This window comes from Talaromyces atroroseus (genome assembly GCF_001907595.1).
Source record: "Talaromyces atroroseus strain IBT 11181 chromosome Unknown scaffold_4, whole genome shotgun sequence".
Lineage (NCBI taxonomy): Eukaryota > Fungi > Ascomycota > Eurotiomycetes > Eurotiales > Trichocomaceae > Talaromyces > Talaromyces atroroseus.
In genome coordinates, this window is record NW_017971436.1 from 106762 (window position 1) to 122143 (window position 15382).

A 15382-nucleotide genomic window follows, 5' to 3' on the forward strand; every position below is an offset into this window, starting at 1 on the left:
GGATCTGATCGCTGCATCATAACGTTGCGCTACATCAGAATTGGCATACGGAATAAGTAGTCCTATCAGCAACCTGGCCCTTGTACCCTGTGCCACCTTGAACACGTCTTGAACGATTGAAAAACTCGAATACCATGAGACTCGACGATAGTCACAGTGCGCCACAATCTACTCATGTCGCGATGAATAAACAGCCAACGACCAGAGTCTCGAGCGTCTTGAAAAAAGAGGAACAACCAAAACAGACCGAAATGCACTATTGCCTAGATAGATTTTCGTTGCTGGACAACATCAGGAACGTCAGCATTGCCGACATACGCCAGAAAATAGCGTTCTCCTGCGGTATACAGGCCTCACTGATCGAAGACGCCTTTCCATGTACGCCGCTTCAGGAGTCGCTACTTGCCTCCAGTGCGCATCTACCAGGCTACAATGTCGCACAATACAAACTACGACTGCCCCCAGACGTCGATGATTTTGCTCTACATGCCACTTGGAGCCACGTCTATGCGACAACGCCCATCTTGAGAACACGCATAGTTGATCTCGCCGGCCAGGGCTTGGTACAGGCCATTATAGACGAGCCATTCGAATGGACGACAGCCGACGATCTCGATGAATATCTGCACCATGACAGTCAGCGAACCACAGGGACAGGGACTCCTCTTACTCGGTTCGCGCTTGTCCGTGACAGCAAACGCAAGCAGCGCTTTTTCGTCTGGACAATCCACCATGCGCTTTACGATTTCTCTTCACTGCAATTGGTTTTAAGAAAAGTGAACGATGTTCACATGGGCAAACAACCGGCTTCTTCAGCTTCATTCCAAAATTTTATAAAGCATATTAGAGACATGGATGTCTCTTACGCAGAAAGGACATGGAAGCAGCACCTGGATGGTAACGAGGCACAAATTTACCCTCCACTTCCGAATATCAACTACCGTCCAAAGGCAGATCAAACCCTGTCATGCGTGTTCAAAGAACTCCCGTGGTCCCGTAAAGCCGGCACCCAGACGATGCCGATGGTCTGGGCGGCATGGGCTGTCCTTATGGGCCAGTACGCAGCTGAAGATGAAGCAGTCTTTGGAGTGACTACACTTGGACGACAAGCAAACTTGGCTGGCATCGAGATTATGACTGGCCCTACTATGGCAACTATACCATTAAAGGTAGAGCTTGATAAGAAAAGTACCGTCACGGAATTAGTAGGCAGACTACAGCAGTCAGTAGCAGAGCTAGCCCCCGTGGAGCATTACGGGCTGCAAAGAATCCGTAAAGTCAGCAGCGATGCGGAGAGGGCTTGTGAATTTCAGACTCTTGTCGACGTCAATCTACAGGAAGAGTATCTGAATCCAAAAGTGGGACCATTCGACCCTAATTCTCTAGAGAATGTCTCGGCCTCTGACAATGCCCAAAACGGGCCACTCTCTAGTACTGTTGCATTAAAGGTCCAATTCAAATTGCTAGCAAGCGGTCTGGACTGCAAGTTCACCTTTGACTCGCGCATACTCGGGCGCGATGATGCGACCTCTCTCCAACGGCAGCTCGAGCATGTTCTCCGGAAACTTTGCGATCCGAGAAATGCTGATTTACAGCTATCAGACTGCGATTGGACAGCTCCGAGCGACTTGGAGCGTATTTGGACCTGGAACAAGACAGTCCCTCAGAGGGCCAACGACTGCGTACATGACTTGATATCACAGACAGCCCGCAGTCAGCCCGATGCCCCAGCTATCTGTGCTTGGGATGGCGAGTGTACCTATGGAGAGCTAGACCGAATGTCTACCGACTTGGCTCACTACCTAGTCAACCAGGGTGTTGAGAGGGGGACCATAGTGCCGCTATGCTTCGAAAAATCCATGTGGACATCCGTTTCAATCCTAGGAGTAATGAAGGCAGGCGGCGCTTGTGTGACCATGGAAACCACCCAGCCAGAAGCCCACTTGCAGCGCATTGCTCGTCTTGTCTCAGGGAAAATTCTTCTATCGTCGGCTGCCCACATGGCGATGGCAGAACGACTGGCAGGCGATCAAACGAACGTGATTATACCCGAGGCCTTCTTCTCACAGCGCATGGGTACGTCGAACACGTGTTTGCCTACTGTCGTCCCTTCGGACATGATCTACCTGAACTTTACGTCTGGAACTACCGGTACCCCAAAAGGCGTCATGATCACTCATTCTAATTTTAGTTCTGCACTTCTCCACCAACGCGGACCTCTCGACGTGCAGCCCAAGGATAGAGTCTTTGGTTACGCGTCGTATGCGTTTGATGCCTCATGGTCAATTACACTACTCACATTAACTACGGGAGCCTGTCTCTGTGTGCCAAGCGAAGAAGAGCGTCGTGGCGATATTGCAGCATCAGTACGTCGCTACGGCGTGACATATCTCAATCTTACTCCATCTATAGCGCGTTTGATTGAACCGAGTGAAGTGCCCTTGGTTCGACACATTAACCTTGGTGGTGAAGAAGTCCTTGCCGAAGATGTTATCCGCTGGGGGAATTTGCAGGGGGTCGTCAACGCCTATGGGCCTTCCGAGTGTACGCCCAAAAGTCTCCTATATAATTACATCTCGGAGTCATCCAAGCTGGCAAATGTAATTGGTTGGGGAACCGGGCTAAACACCTGGGTCACGCAACCCGAGAATCCCGACAAGCTGGCAGTCATTGGTGCTTTGGGCGAATTATGGCTTGAAGGACCGCTCGTGGGTGCTGGTTACTTTGGCGACCATGAGAAAACAGCAGCTACCTTCGTCGAGAATCCTGCTTGGCTTTTGAGTGGTGGGCCAGGTCACTCTGGGAGACCTGGGCGCCTGTACAAGACTGGCGACCTGGTGCGCTATAATCCAAACGGTTCATTGTCATACACCAAGAGAAAGGATGCACAGGTGAAGGTGCGAGGGCAACGTGTAGAACTTGCTGAAATTGAACATCACGTTCGGGATGCACTCGCTTTCGAAAAGGGTGAATTCAGTGTCATTGCCGCATTGATCTTACCAAAAGGCGGCGAAAATAAAATTTTGACAGCGTTCGTTAGCACATCCGTGGCTCATGACACCGCCGGTAAGCCTGCACTTGGTGCTCGTGTATCGCAAGCCACAGAAATACTGGAGGAGCGTGTTCCATCGTACATGATCCCTGGAGCATTCGTGTTTCTAGAACGCATGCCAATAGGCGCTACTGGCAAGACAGACCGGAGGCAGCTGCATGCAATTGGGTCTTCCATGACACTGGAAGAGCTCACCTTACTCGGAAACACTGGCGAGCAAGGTGAACGGAGAGCGCCTACAACGGCGGCTGAGCTTCGTCTGCAATCGGCATGGGCAAGTACCCTCCAGATCAGCGCTGAAAAGCTGGGTCTAGACGACAATTTCCTGAGGATTGGTGGGGATTCTCTCCTTGCTATGCGGCTAGTCGGTGCTGCGCGGCGTGAGGGACTGTCAATTAAGTATTCAGACATCTTCCAAAAGCCCACTCTTGCTGGCCTTGCAACTCTAGCTACGGAGATTCTGACGGCATCATCGGACTCGCTAGAGCACATTACCCCCTTCTCAATTTTGCGGCCAGGAACAAGCTTTGCACACATTCGTAGCCATGCTGCTGCTGCCTGTGGTGTTCCACATGATCTCGTACAAGATGCTTTCCCGTGTACGCCATTACAGGAGGGACTGATGGCGCTGAGTACCCGCCGAGAAGGAGTATACGTTCGGCGATTTGTGCTGCCCTTGAAAGATTCAATCGACATTGGACGGTTTCGCAATGCGTGGTCCCAAACGGCAGTGGCCGCCCCAATTTTGCGGACACGCATTATAGATGTAGCGGATCAAGGCCTCGTGCAGGTAGTGCTTGATGAAGAAGTAACTTGGGAAACCAAGGAATCTGATCTGGATGAATATCTCGAAAAGGAGCAGGACTTCAGTGTCAGTCTTGGGACGCCCCTCGTGCGTTATGAATTGATCAGAGACCACAATCTCCAGCGGACCTTCTTTGTTTGGACAATACACCACTCCTTGTACGATGGATGGTCCATGTATCTCATGATGCGACGAGCACAACAGCTTTATCGAGGCCAATCGCTGTCTCCAATCATGCCGTTCCAAAACTTCGTCAAGCGAGTAACCATTGACACGGTGCAAGCTTCTGCAGAACGAACGTGGAAAGAATACTTGACTGGACTGGATGCACCACCCTTCCCGTCGACATCTTCGACAACCTCCCAACCTCAATGTACCAGCATGTTGACACATGCCGTCTCCGGAGTACAGTGGCCACGCACGGGGATTACAGCTTCGACAGCAGTGCGTGCGGCCCTCTCTGTTGCAATAATGCAGTATACAGGCCTTGATGAGGCATTATTTGGATCGGTGTCCATGGGACGTCAGATTGATATGTTTGGGATAGACGAAGTAGTTGGGCCGACAATAGCGACGGTTCCAGTCCGCGTCACTTCGAAACAAGAGGAAACCGTGGCCGAATTTCTGCAACGCATCCAGCAACAAGCAATTCAATTGACTGCCGTTGAACAATTTGGCCTGCAGCGGATACGACTGCTTGGAGCTGACGCTGAACAAGCATGCCAGTTCCAAACACTTCTTGTTGTACAACCAAAGAGTCAAAAAAATGTTGAGGACGCACTATTTGAGTCTTCTAGCAAAGAGAGGGCTGCTGAGGAGCCAGTCAACGAGGCTGCAACGTTCAATACCTACGCACTGATGATGGAATGCACACTGGCCGAGGATGGGCTGCTTTGTCATATGTGGTATGATTCTGAAATCATATCATCGGACAAGGCCCAGAGATTTTGCTATACCTTTGAGCAAGCGATTCTTCAGCTGTGTATGCCGGGGAATGACGCAAAACGACTTACAAATCTCGACCTCTTAAGCCCCCAGGACGTGAAATCCATCTGGGAATGGAACTCGACCATCCCCGAGAGCGATTTAAGCTGCATGCACAAGTTGATCTCTCGTACGATTTGTCGGCAGCCCAAAGCCGCCGCTGTGTGTGCTTGGGACGGCGATTTGACGTACGAGGAGCTCGATTGCCTTTCTACAAGACTTGCCCACAAATTGGTTGATCGAGGTATTGGAGCTCAGGGGAAAAACGTTGTACCTCTGTGTTTTGAAAAGTCGATGTGGACACCTGTCGCCATGTTGGGTGTGATGAAGGCCGGCGGCGCCTCTGTTACTTTGGACTGCAATTTGCCAGAGCAGCGGTTGCAATCTATCGTCTCTCAGGTCTCCCCTCAACTCATCTTGGCCTCGGCAAGACAGATGGAACTTGCCGGTAGACTTGCATCCGCACCAGTCATGATTGTCGACGCGTCTCTCCTGGAGCCGCCTTCATCGTCGCTGAAGCTCGATGCCCTGCCTACAGTAAGGCCGTCAGATGTGATCTATATCGTCTTCACGTCTGGTAGTACAGGGACTCCAAAGGGGGCAGTGATGACACACAGAGGCTTCAGCAGCGCGATCCGCCACCAGGGACAGCAAATGGGCTACTCGGCTACTTCAAGAACCTACAACTTCGTCTCCCACAGTTTTGACGTCTTTTGGCATGACGTACTTCGGACCTTCGTGGCTGGAGGTTGTTTGTGTGTGCCATCCGAGGATGACCGCATGAACGACTTAGCAGGCTCATTCGAGAGGCTCCGGGCCAATTCGATTGCCATTCCCCCCTCAACTGCTCGATTGATTGACCCGAAACATGTTCCAGGGTTGAAGCATCTAATCGTCGGCGGAGAACCGGTCACTGCCGCAGATGTATCGAGGTGGAAAGGCCGAGTTAACAACATTATCAGCGTCTATGGTCCTGCAGAATGTGTGCCGCCAATCACGATAGCAGCTTGCGATCCGAATTCTACTCTCGCACCTAGCCTTGGCCGTGGTGCAGGCGTGAACGTATGGCTGGTTGATCCTCGCGATCACAACAAACTTACAGCCGTAGGTGCGACAGGCGAGGCTCTGATCGAAGGTCCTCTAGTTGGAGAAGGTTACATCAACAACAAGGAGGTATCCTCGAAAGTCTTCATAGATGCTCCGAGCTGGCTGGTACGAACAGACAGCGGCCCGGACAACCTTCAACGCCATTTGTACAAGACTGGCGATCTCTTAAAATACAATGAGGATGGAACTCTGAGTTTTGTAGCACGCAAGGATGCTCAAGTCAAGCTCAATGGGCAGCGCTTCGAACTCGCAGACGTCGAACAAAATCTGTACCACGTCATTGGCGCACACAGTGATGTACAGCTCGCATCGGAGATAATATTGCCTGCTAAACAAGAGAAGAAACTTCTCGTCACGTTTGTGACTACTGCAAGCTTCTCTCGTGCTATCGACGATGCTGGCGCCATAAAGGACCACAGGACTGCGTGGATTGCGGCACTGGAGAAACGACTGCCCAAGTACATGATACCCAGCGCATTCATTCCTCTATCCGAGATTCCCAAAACAGCAACAGGAAAGATAGATCGCCGACGACTGCGCGCCTTAGGCGCCTCCATGACCCTTGAAGACCTAAACTCGTATAGCTCTGCAGGCCGCAAGCGACAGCCGCCAACTACAGCGGTCGAGTGCCTACTCCAGCAACTTTGGGCCTCTATACTGACCATTGAGCCGAGTCGGATTAGTGCAAATGACAGCTTTCTACAAATTGGTGGAGATTCAATCTCGGCGATGCGACTCGTCACTGCCGCGAAGCAGCAAGGGCTGGCATTGACAGTGGCCGATATATTCACAAAGCCAGTCTTGCATGACTTGGCTAGCTCGGCCAAGAGGGTAATGCAAGGAAATTCCACCCGCAAGATCGAGCCATTCTCGCTACTCACCATCGAGGAAGATGTTGTAGAGTTGTCGAAGCGTGCGGCTATCCTATGCGGTGTGTCGGCCTCGCAAGTACAGGATATGTTCCCTTGTACACCGCTACAAGAAGCCCTGATAGCACAGACTGCAAAGCATGCTGGTGACTATACTGCACGCTTCGACCTAGAGTTACGTTCTTCCACTAACTTGCCTCGTTTCAAGAGGGCCTGGGAATCTGTTTACGACAACCATCCAATTCTAAGGACAAGGATCATTGAGCTTCCTGGCCATGGCCTTGTACAAGTTGTTATCGAAGAATCTATTCGCTGGAGCTACTTTCAGACCTTGGACGAGATGGAAATGACCAAAGAAGGAAGAAGCATTGGACTCGGTACTTCACTCGTACAAAATGATCTCGTGGAAGAGAAAGAGTCAGGCCGCAAGTATTTTGTCTGGACCCTTCACCACGCACTTTACGATGGCTGGTCGATACCACTTTTGATGGAGGACCTTGCCAAAGCCTACCAAGGCCAAGTTCTTGCACCGTCTCCGCCTTTCCAAGGCTTCGTTTCATATCTACAGGAACGCGATGAGCTCACCACAAATGTCTTCTGGGAAACCATGTTCCAAGGCTTGGAAGCACCATCGTGGCCGGTAGTGGCATCGACCACACATCAGCTGCGTGCGGACACGCATTTTACACATACCATTACTGGTATAAGCTGGCCCAGGGAAAGCAACATCACCGCCTCAACAATACTACGTGCAACCTTGGCCATCCTCATAGGAGAGTATAGCGCCGCTAGCGAGGTACTCTTTGGTGCTACAGTTATTGGCCGACAAGCTCCTGTTGAATCAATCGATCGCATGACAGGGCCAACGATTACGAGTGTTCCAATCCGCATAAAGCTCCCTGTGGAGCAGAGCATCAACGAACTCCTTCGCGACATTCAAAAACAAGGTATCGACATGATGCCGTTCGAGCAAATTGGCCTCAAGCGCCTTCGACGAATAAGCGATGATGCTGCACAGGCATGTCAGTTCCAAACGCTCTTGGTGGTTCAGCCTAGGCCATCTTCTACGGACGACCCATCGCGCCAACTGTTTGAACACTCCATGCATACCAAGGAGGCCACCAACGAAGACACTGTCAACGCGGCCTTCAACACGTATGCCCTCCAAGTCGTCTGCGATCTCATGGATGACGGTATAAAAGCAGACTTTATTGCCGACTCTACGACAATCGACCAGACTCAACTGCGTCGAATGGCTTTCCAGTTTGAGCACATCCTCCGGCAGCTATGCTCACTAGGGCAAGGCGCATCAAGAGTCGCTGATATTGAGACTGTTAGCACCCGTGATCGCGCTGAGATTGGAGGCTGGAACTCGAAGCCCTGGACACCAGTGAAGCAGTCCGTCCTGGAGCTTCTTGAATCGACGTCGCGTCGGAAGCCATCTGCAACAGCCATTTGTGCGTGGGATGGAAGCTTCACATATGCCGAATTGGAAATGCTCTCAACTAAAGTAGCTTACAATTTGGTTACATTCGGAGTCAAACCAGGAGTAGTGGTACCTATACTCTTCGAAAAGTCAAAATGGATGTCAATAGCCATGACTGCTGTAATCAAGGCTGGTGGTGCTGGCGTCACCTTGGACTCAAGTCTTCCCGAAAATAGGTTACGATCCATTGTTGAGCAAGTCAATCCCAAGCTTGTCGTTTCTTCACCAGATTGTGAGGTACTTGCAGGCCTTCTCACTACTGAGAGGGTAGTCTTGTTGGATGATCGCTGCGTGGCGCAATTGCCAAGTCCTCCAGAGAACTATCTACTTCCAGCCGTAACGCCTAATGATCCTTTATATATCGCGTTCACGTCAGGCAGCAGCGGGCGGCCAAAGGGAGTCGTAATCTCCCACGGTCAGTTTAGTAGCGCAATCAAGCATCAGCAACAAGGGCTCTGCATTACAGAAGCCTCTCGGTGGTACGAATTCGTTTCGTATGCTTGGGATGGCATCTGGATGCATCTTCTCTTCACCCTGGCAGTCGGTGCTTGTCTTTGTGTCCCAAGCGAGACAGATCGTCGGGACCGAATCGCAGAGTCGATGCGAGCTTTGCAGGCAAACTATGTGCATCTTACACCTACAGTAGCGCGACTGCTGAATCCGTCCCAGGTGCCGGACATGAAATGCGTTGGACTGGTTGGAGAGGCGATGCTCAAATCTGACAAGGATCAGTGGACACGACTCGGGATCAAGGTTCTAAATCTCTACGGACCTACTGAGTGCACACCACTGAGTAGCTTTGCCGAAATGGGAAGCGAAAGTGAAGGGCCATTAGTGATAGGCAAAGGATTTGGTGCCAACTTGTGGATTGTTCGACCACAAGACACTTCCCACGACCTTGCTCCCATCGGAGCAGTTGGCGAACTCGTCATTGATGGGCCGATTGTGAGTTCAGGTTACTTTTCAGACGCAGTCAATACTGCCAAAGTCTTTGTTCCCAGCCCATCGTGGCTAAAACAATACCCCCGTCATGCTCGCGAAAACGTTGTCTACAAGACTGGCGACCTTGCTCGCTACACTTCGGACGGAAACGTAGTACTCGTTGGCCGCAAAGACTCACAGGTCAAGATCCGAGGGCAGCGAGTTGAGCTCAACGACATCGAGAGTCACATGCGCACGAGCCTTACCCGGAATGCACAATCAGCCGCATCACAAGAAGCTGAAATTTCTGGCTTCGCAGACGTGCTCATACCGGCAGAGAGCAAAATCCCAACACTTGTTGCTTTTCTCCACATTCACTCGGAAGAAGATCTGTCTCGGGATGAGCTGCGTTCAGTGGCAGGCCAAGTCGTCCCTGGCCTGGTGCAACAGCTTACGAGCTCACTACCCGCATACATGGTTCCGAATTTTTACATCCCAGTAGCTCAAGTTGCTACTACGGCGACTGGAAAGATTGACCGGAGATCTTTACGCAAGATGGGCGAACAATATACTCTTGATCAGCTCTCGGCACTTAATCCTGAGCGAGGTGTTAAGCGACAACCAGTCAACGAAACAGAGGTCCTTATTCAGCAGCTATGGTCACAAGTGCTCAACATTAATGCCGAAAACATTGGATCTGATGACAGCTTCTTCCAAGTCGGCGGAGATTCGGTAAGCGCCATGACTCTGGCTGCCGCAGCGCGAGAGCACGGTCTATCGCTCACGGTCCCCAACATCTTTCAAAATCCAAAATTGGAGGATTTGGCTGCAGCTGCCGGCGAGTTGGTGGCTGAGGATTTCGAGATGTTGCCATTCTCCTTGTTATCACGTGGCATGGAGGAGCAAAGTGTTCGGGTCCAGGCAGGGCGACTCTGCAAGATGGAACCTGAACATATTGAGGATGTCTTTCCATGTACACCAATGCAAGAAGGCCTACTAGCGATAACAGCAAGACGGCCCGGTGCTTTTTCTGCTTGCTACACCTTTGAGCTACAGACCTCGGTTGACTCGGATCGGTTCTGTCGAGCGTGGACCGAAGTGCTTCAGGCTACGCCTATCCTGAGAACCCGCATCATCGACTTGCCTGGCCAAGGTTTTGTCCAAGTTGTCGCCAAGATTCCTGAGCAATGGACTGAAAGCGACAGTCTCGACCACCTCAGAGCGACAAATCTAAGCATGACGATGCAACTTGGCCTGCCCTTGAGTTTGCAAAGTTTTATCGTCGAAAAACAAACCAAGCGCCGTTTCTTCATTTGGACAGTGCATCATGCTCTCTACGATGGCTGGTCTCGGTCTCTTGTAATTAATCGATTGGAAAAAGCATACCGCTCGGAAACACTTGGACCATCGCCACCGTTTCAGATGTTTGCGAAACATCTAGCTGATGTCAATACAAAACGATGTAAATCATTTTGGCAGGAGCTATTTTCGAGGATCGAAGCGCCCTCATTCCCATCACTGCCCACTCCAGCATACGAGCCACAGGCGGACAAGAGCATCACAAGCGTAATTTCCAATATAGATTGGCCCAAGGGCGACATTACCCCATCAACAATGGTTCGAGCAGCATGGTCGATTCTGACTGCAGAGTACACTGGGGTGGACGAGGCATTGTTTGGCGTCACCGTCATGGGTCGTCAAGGCGTCCAGGGCATCGAGCACATGGTTGGCCCCACGATTGCAACCATTCCAGTCCGCATAGTCCTCAACAAACAAGAACCGCTTGAAAACTTGCTCCGCGGAGTCCAGCAACAAGCCGTGGAGTCCATGGAATTCGAGCAAATTGGTCTACAAAACCTTCGTCGTATCAGCAGCGATACCGAGAGAGCCTGTCAATTCCAGACGCTGTTGTTGATTCAACCAAAGACTCTGGCAGACGATACGAACAAAACCAGAGAACTCTTCCAGCATTCTCTAGGTGACGAGAAGGCGAAGGTGGCAAATTCCGAGGACATCAACGCCGCGTTCAGCAGTTATGCACTTCAACTTAGCTGTGACCTAGGCAGAGATGACCTGACCTTGAGTCTTGTCGCAGACACGAGCATCATTAATGAAGTGCAATTGCAACGTATTCAACGGCAATTCGAGCACATCATCCGCTTACTATGCAAAACAAAGCCCGACGCCAAGCTAGGTGACATCAGCATCACAGGTCCACACGATCGACAAGAAATTTGGCGGTGGAATGCAAGCGTGCCCGAAACAGCCGCTGTGTGTGTGCACGACTTGATTGAAAAAGCTGTCAAAACAAATGATCCAACAAAATTGGCTATAAACGCTTGGAACGGGAGCATCACCTATGTCGAACTTGATCGGCTGTCCACTCGTCTCGCTCGTCGGCTATGCAGTCTAGGTGTGAGTCGAGGTACAATCGTTCCACTCTGCTTTGAGAAGTCTGTCTGGACTCCAGTGGCACAGGTTGCTGTCATGAAGGCAGGAGGCGCATCAGTTGTATTGGATACAACTACACCTGAGCAGCGGCTACTAGCGATCATTCGGCAGGTTCAACCTTTGGTGATAGTATCGTCGACTGCAAATGAGCAGCTAGCTAGCCGACTTGCCGATGCAACAGTAGTGACTGTTGATATGGATCAATTATCTCAGCTTACGGATTCGGGTTGCGCACTACCTGTCGTTCAACCTTCTGATCTGCTGTACGTCGTATTTACTTCCGGCAGCACGGGTCTTCCCAAAGGAGCGCTTGTCACACATCAGAACTTCAGCAGCGCGATCCAGCATCAACAGCATCGTCTCGGGATCGTTTCCACTTCCCGGGTTTACGACTTTGTTTCGTATGCATTCGACGTTGCATGGTCCAACCTTATACAGACGCTTACAGCAGGAGCGTGCTTGTGCATCCCTAGTGAATCTGATCGAAGAGGAAATATCGCCCAATCGATACAAGATCTCCGAGCCAATTATGCTCACTTGACACCAACAGTGGCTCGGAATATTGACCCTGCAGCTGTTCCTGGACTTCAGACAGTGACTCTGATTGGCGAACCTGTCTCGCAAGCTGATATAAAACGATGGGCTGACCGTCGGGTCATGCTGAATACTTATGGCCCCGCTGAGTGCACACCTGTGAGCACAATCCAAGATCTTAAAATAACGGATGTGGGTGAGCCTCGGATCGGCAAGGGTATCGGTGCCAACACATGGATCGTCCGTGCAGATGGCAGCCCAGATCTGTGCGCAATCGGTGCTGTTGGCGAGCTCGTGATAGAAGGGCCAATTGTCGGTTCTGGCTACCTTTCAGATCCCGCGAAAACCGCCCGTTCGTTCATCGAAAACCCTCCTTGGCTGCTACAGCGCGAGGACGGACTTAAAGGTCGCAGCGGACGGGTATACAAGACTGGAGACCTGGTCTGTTACGAGTGGGACGGCAATCTGAGATTCATCGGCCGCCGAGATACTCAAGTCAAGATTCGCGGTCAGCGAGTCGAACTCGGAGACATCGAGAACCATCTCCACAAGCACCTCTCCGTATACAGCGACGTGGAAGTCGTGGTCGACGTTCTGTGTCCAAGCGGAAGTAATAATCCTATTCTCGTTGCCTTCATCTGTCCTTCAGGCGCAACTACGATTTCTGAATTGGATCTCATTGCCACGGTGCAGCGTATGACAACAGGAATTGAGCCGAGACTTCGAGAAAATCTTCCATTGTATATGATACCTAACGCTTACGTTCCAATGCCTGTTATGCCGGCCACAGTCACAGGCAAGCGTAACCGGACAGAGCTGCGGAGATACGGTCAAACTATGACACTTGAGCAATTAATCGCACTGGGTGCAAGGCAACGGAAGCGGCAGAAGCCTTCCACTCAGCTAGAACGACAATTGCAAGAAATTTGGGCCTCTATCCTACACGTTGCTCCAGACTCAATTGGATCAGAGGACAGTTTCTTCCAGCTCGGAGGAGACTCCATCATCGCAATGCGTCTGATTCGAGAAGCAAGCATTAGCGACCTACCCTTTACAATTCAGGATGTCTTCACGCATCCGCGACTCTGTGACTTGGCAACACTCGTGGAAAAATCTGTCTCCAATAGAGCAATCGTCGGGCGCAATGAAGATGCAGCACTTGATCTTCGTAGTACGCAAGCTGTCACTGATGGTGACCAGGCGAAGACTATGCTCGGAAGGCCGGTCACTTCATTCCAGACAAGGTGTATCGAGGCCACATTACGGGAAGATAAACAATGGTTGAATTACTGTTCGTTGGACTTTCCTCCTCATACACCGACATCGCAAATTATCGACGTGTGCAAAGCATTGTGGGATCAATTTGACATCCTCCGCACTGTCTTCATCCGGGATCAAGATCGATATTTGCAGAAGGTGCCGCCAGAGCAACAGCTCAGCTACAGCATCGAGGAGCACGATGGCGATATCAACATCTTGACCAGACTCGTGTGCTTAGAAGACTTCAAAGAGCCTGTAATACTTAACGCTTGCTTCACAAAGTTTTTCATCATCGCCACTTCAGCAGGCGAGAGAAAATTGGTCTTGCGGCTTTCGCACGCTCAGTACGACGGCATGAGTCTCCAATATCTCCTACGGTACCTTTCTTCTGCCTTCCAAGGAGAAGTGCTACCCGACTCGCCGCGATTCACTGACTTCATCGACCGAAACATGATGGACACGGCAAGCTCAGATCGTTACTGGCAGTCGCTCTTACAAGATGTGCCGATGACAACGATCCCTGCACCTCAAGGACCGTTGACCTTTGCACAGGTCGAAGCTATCCCCAAGGCATCTTGCACCAGGGAGGTAGGCTTCTCCGCGACGCACAGCGATATGACACCCGCCACGGTGTTCACAGCCGCATGTGCGTGCGTGATTGCGGAAGTGACTGCGACGTCGGACGTCGTTTTCGGCCGGCTCATCACTGGTCGCTCTGTCCTCGAACAAGCTTTGCAGGAAGTCGTAGGGCCGTGTGTCAATTTCGTGCCTGTGAGAGTCACCTTCGATCAGGGTGATATATCTTTCAAGCTTGCGCAACAGGTGGTGCAGGAACAATATGCGAGAAGTCTGCCATATCAGACGACAGGACTCGGCAATGCCGAGGTGGACCCGCGCATGACGCGGTTTGGCTTCACTGTTCACTATCTGGCCGTCGACGATCGGCCTAGTATAAGTTTAAACGGAAGCCAAAGCCGGCTCGATTTCTGTGAGCTTCCGGCAGGCTATGATACGGGAGAGGTAGAGATCATGGCCAAGCCGTCGGGCGAGTCACTCCACATCACCGTGACGGGAGGAACACACCGGGCTGATATGCTGAGCGACGTACTGGACAGGCTTTGTACGCTGTTGCATCAATTTTCCCGCTAAGTGTACAACGTAGATAATGGGTTTCTAAATATTCCGTCAAGGAGCGAAGATAAGGTTTATCAAAGGCTTGTTTACAGAGTACTTTCCGCCCCTTTGAACTTGTGGTCCCCCTCGCAAACTTCTCCTCTCTCTTTCCAGATCCTGTATATGTTGATGTGATGCTGCACACTTGTAAAACCGATAGCCTGATATGTGATATATGGTAGATACCAGCTACCAGTAAAGAAGAAGACCCGCTTTACACTTAGCTTCCTGAAACATGAAATATCAGCAGTTACACTCCTATAAGGGGAGAATTGTCGTCGCTTCATGACGAGCCAGCTTCCCAAATTCCTGTACAGGTCGGGATTTCGAAAAGAGAATGTAGGAATTTACAGTCTCAGACTCTCAGAGCGATGGCCCTCTTCTGATTCGAGTGCATGTAGTTACTCCTGCGAAAGATATGTTGGCTCACGGAGCACAGTGGAGAGATTTGCAGAATCAGCCATCTTCAACAATCGAAAAATCTTTCGTTGTTGTGCTCAAAGCCATCCAACTTTGCCTACAACGCCGCTACCTGCATTTTTAGTGGGCTATCCTATGATGCCTCTCTACAGCAGCTTACATCTGCTCCTGTATTCTGCAATTCCAGGCATCTTGTGCCCCGAACTTCTCATCCAATACCCTAAACGCCGCAGTCGGAGCCAGATGTATGTTGTATCAAAGTCTTCAAGAACTCACTGCACTCGGCTACCTAATTTTGTAAAGCGTGAGTCACAGACAAA

At 51.0% G+C, this 15382-nt stretch overlaps 1 protein-coding gene across 1 annotated transcript; it reads left to right on the top strand.

Moving 5' to 3' along the window:
• Positions 1-134: 134 nt before the first annotated feature.
• On the top strand, positions 135-14618 carry UA08_03944 (hypothetical protein; the record flags this gene model as incomplete). Its single annotated transcript, XM_020266791.1, has 1 exon — positions 135-14618. One exon carries the CDS (start codon positions 135-137, stop codon positions 14616-14618), a length of 14484 nt encoding a protein of 4827 aa, XP_020120686.1.
• Positions 14619-15382: the final 764 nt, after the last annotated feature.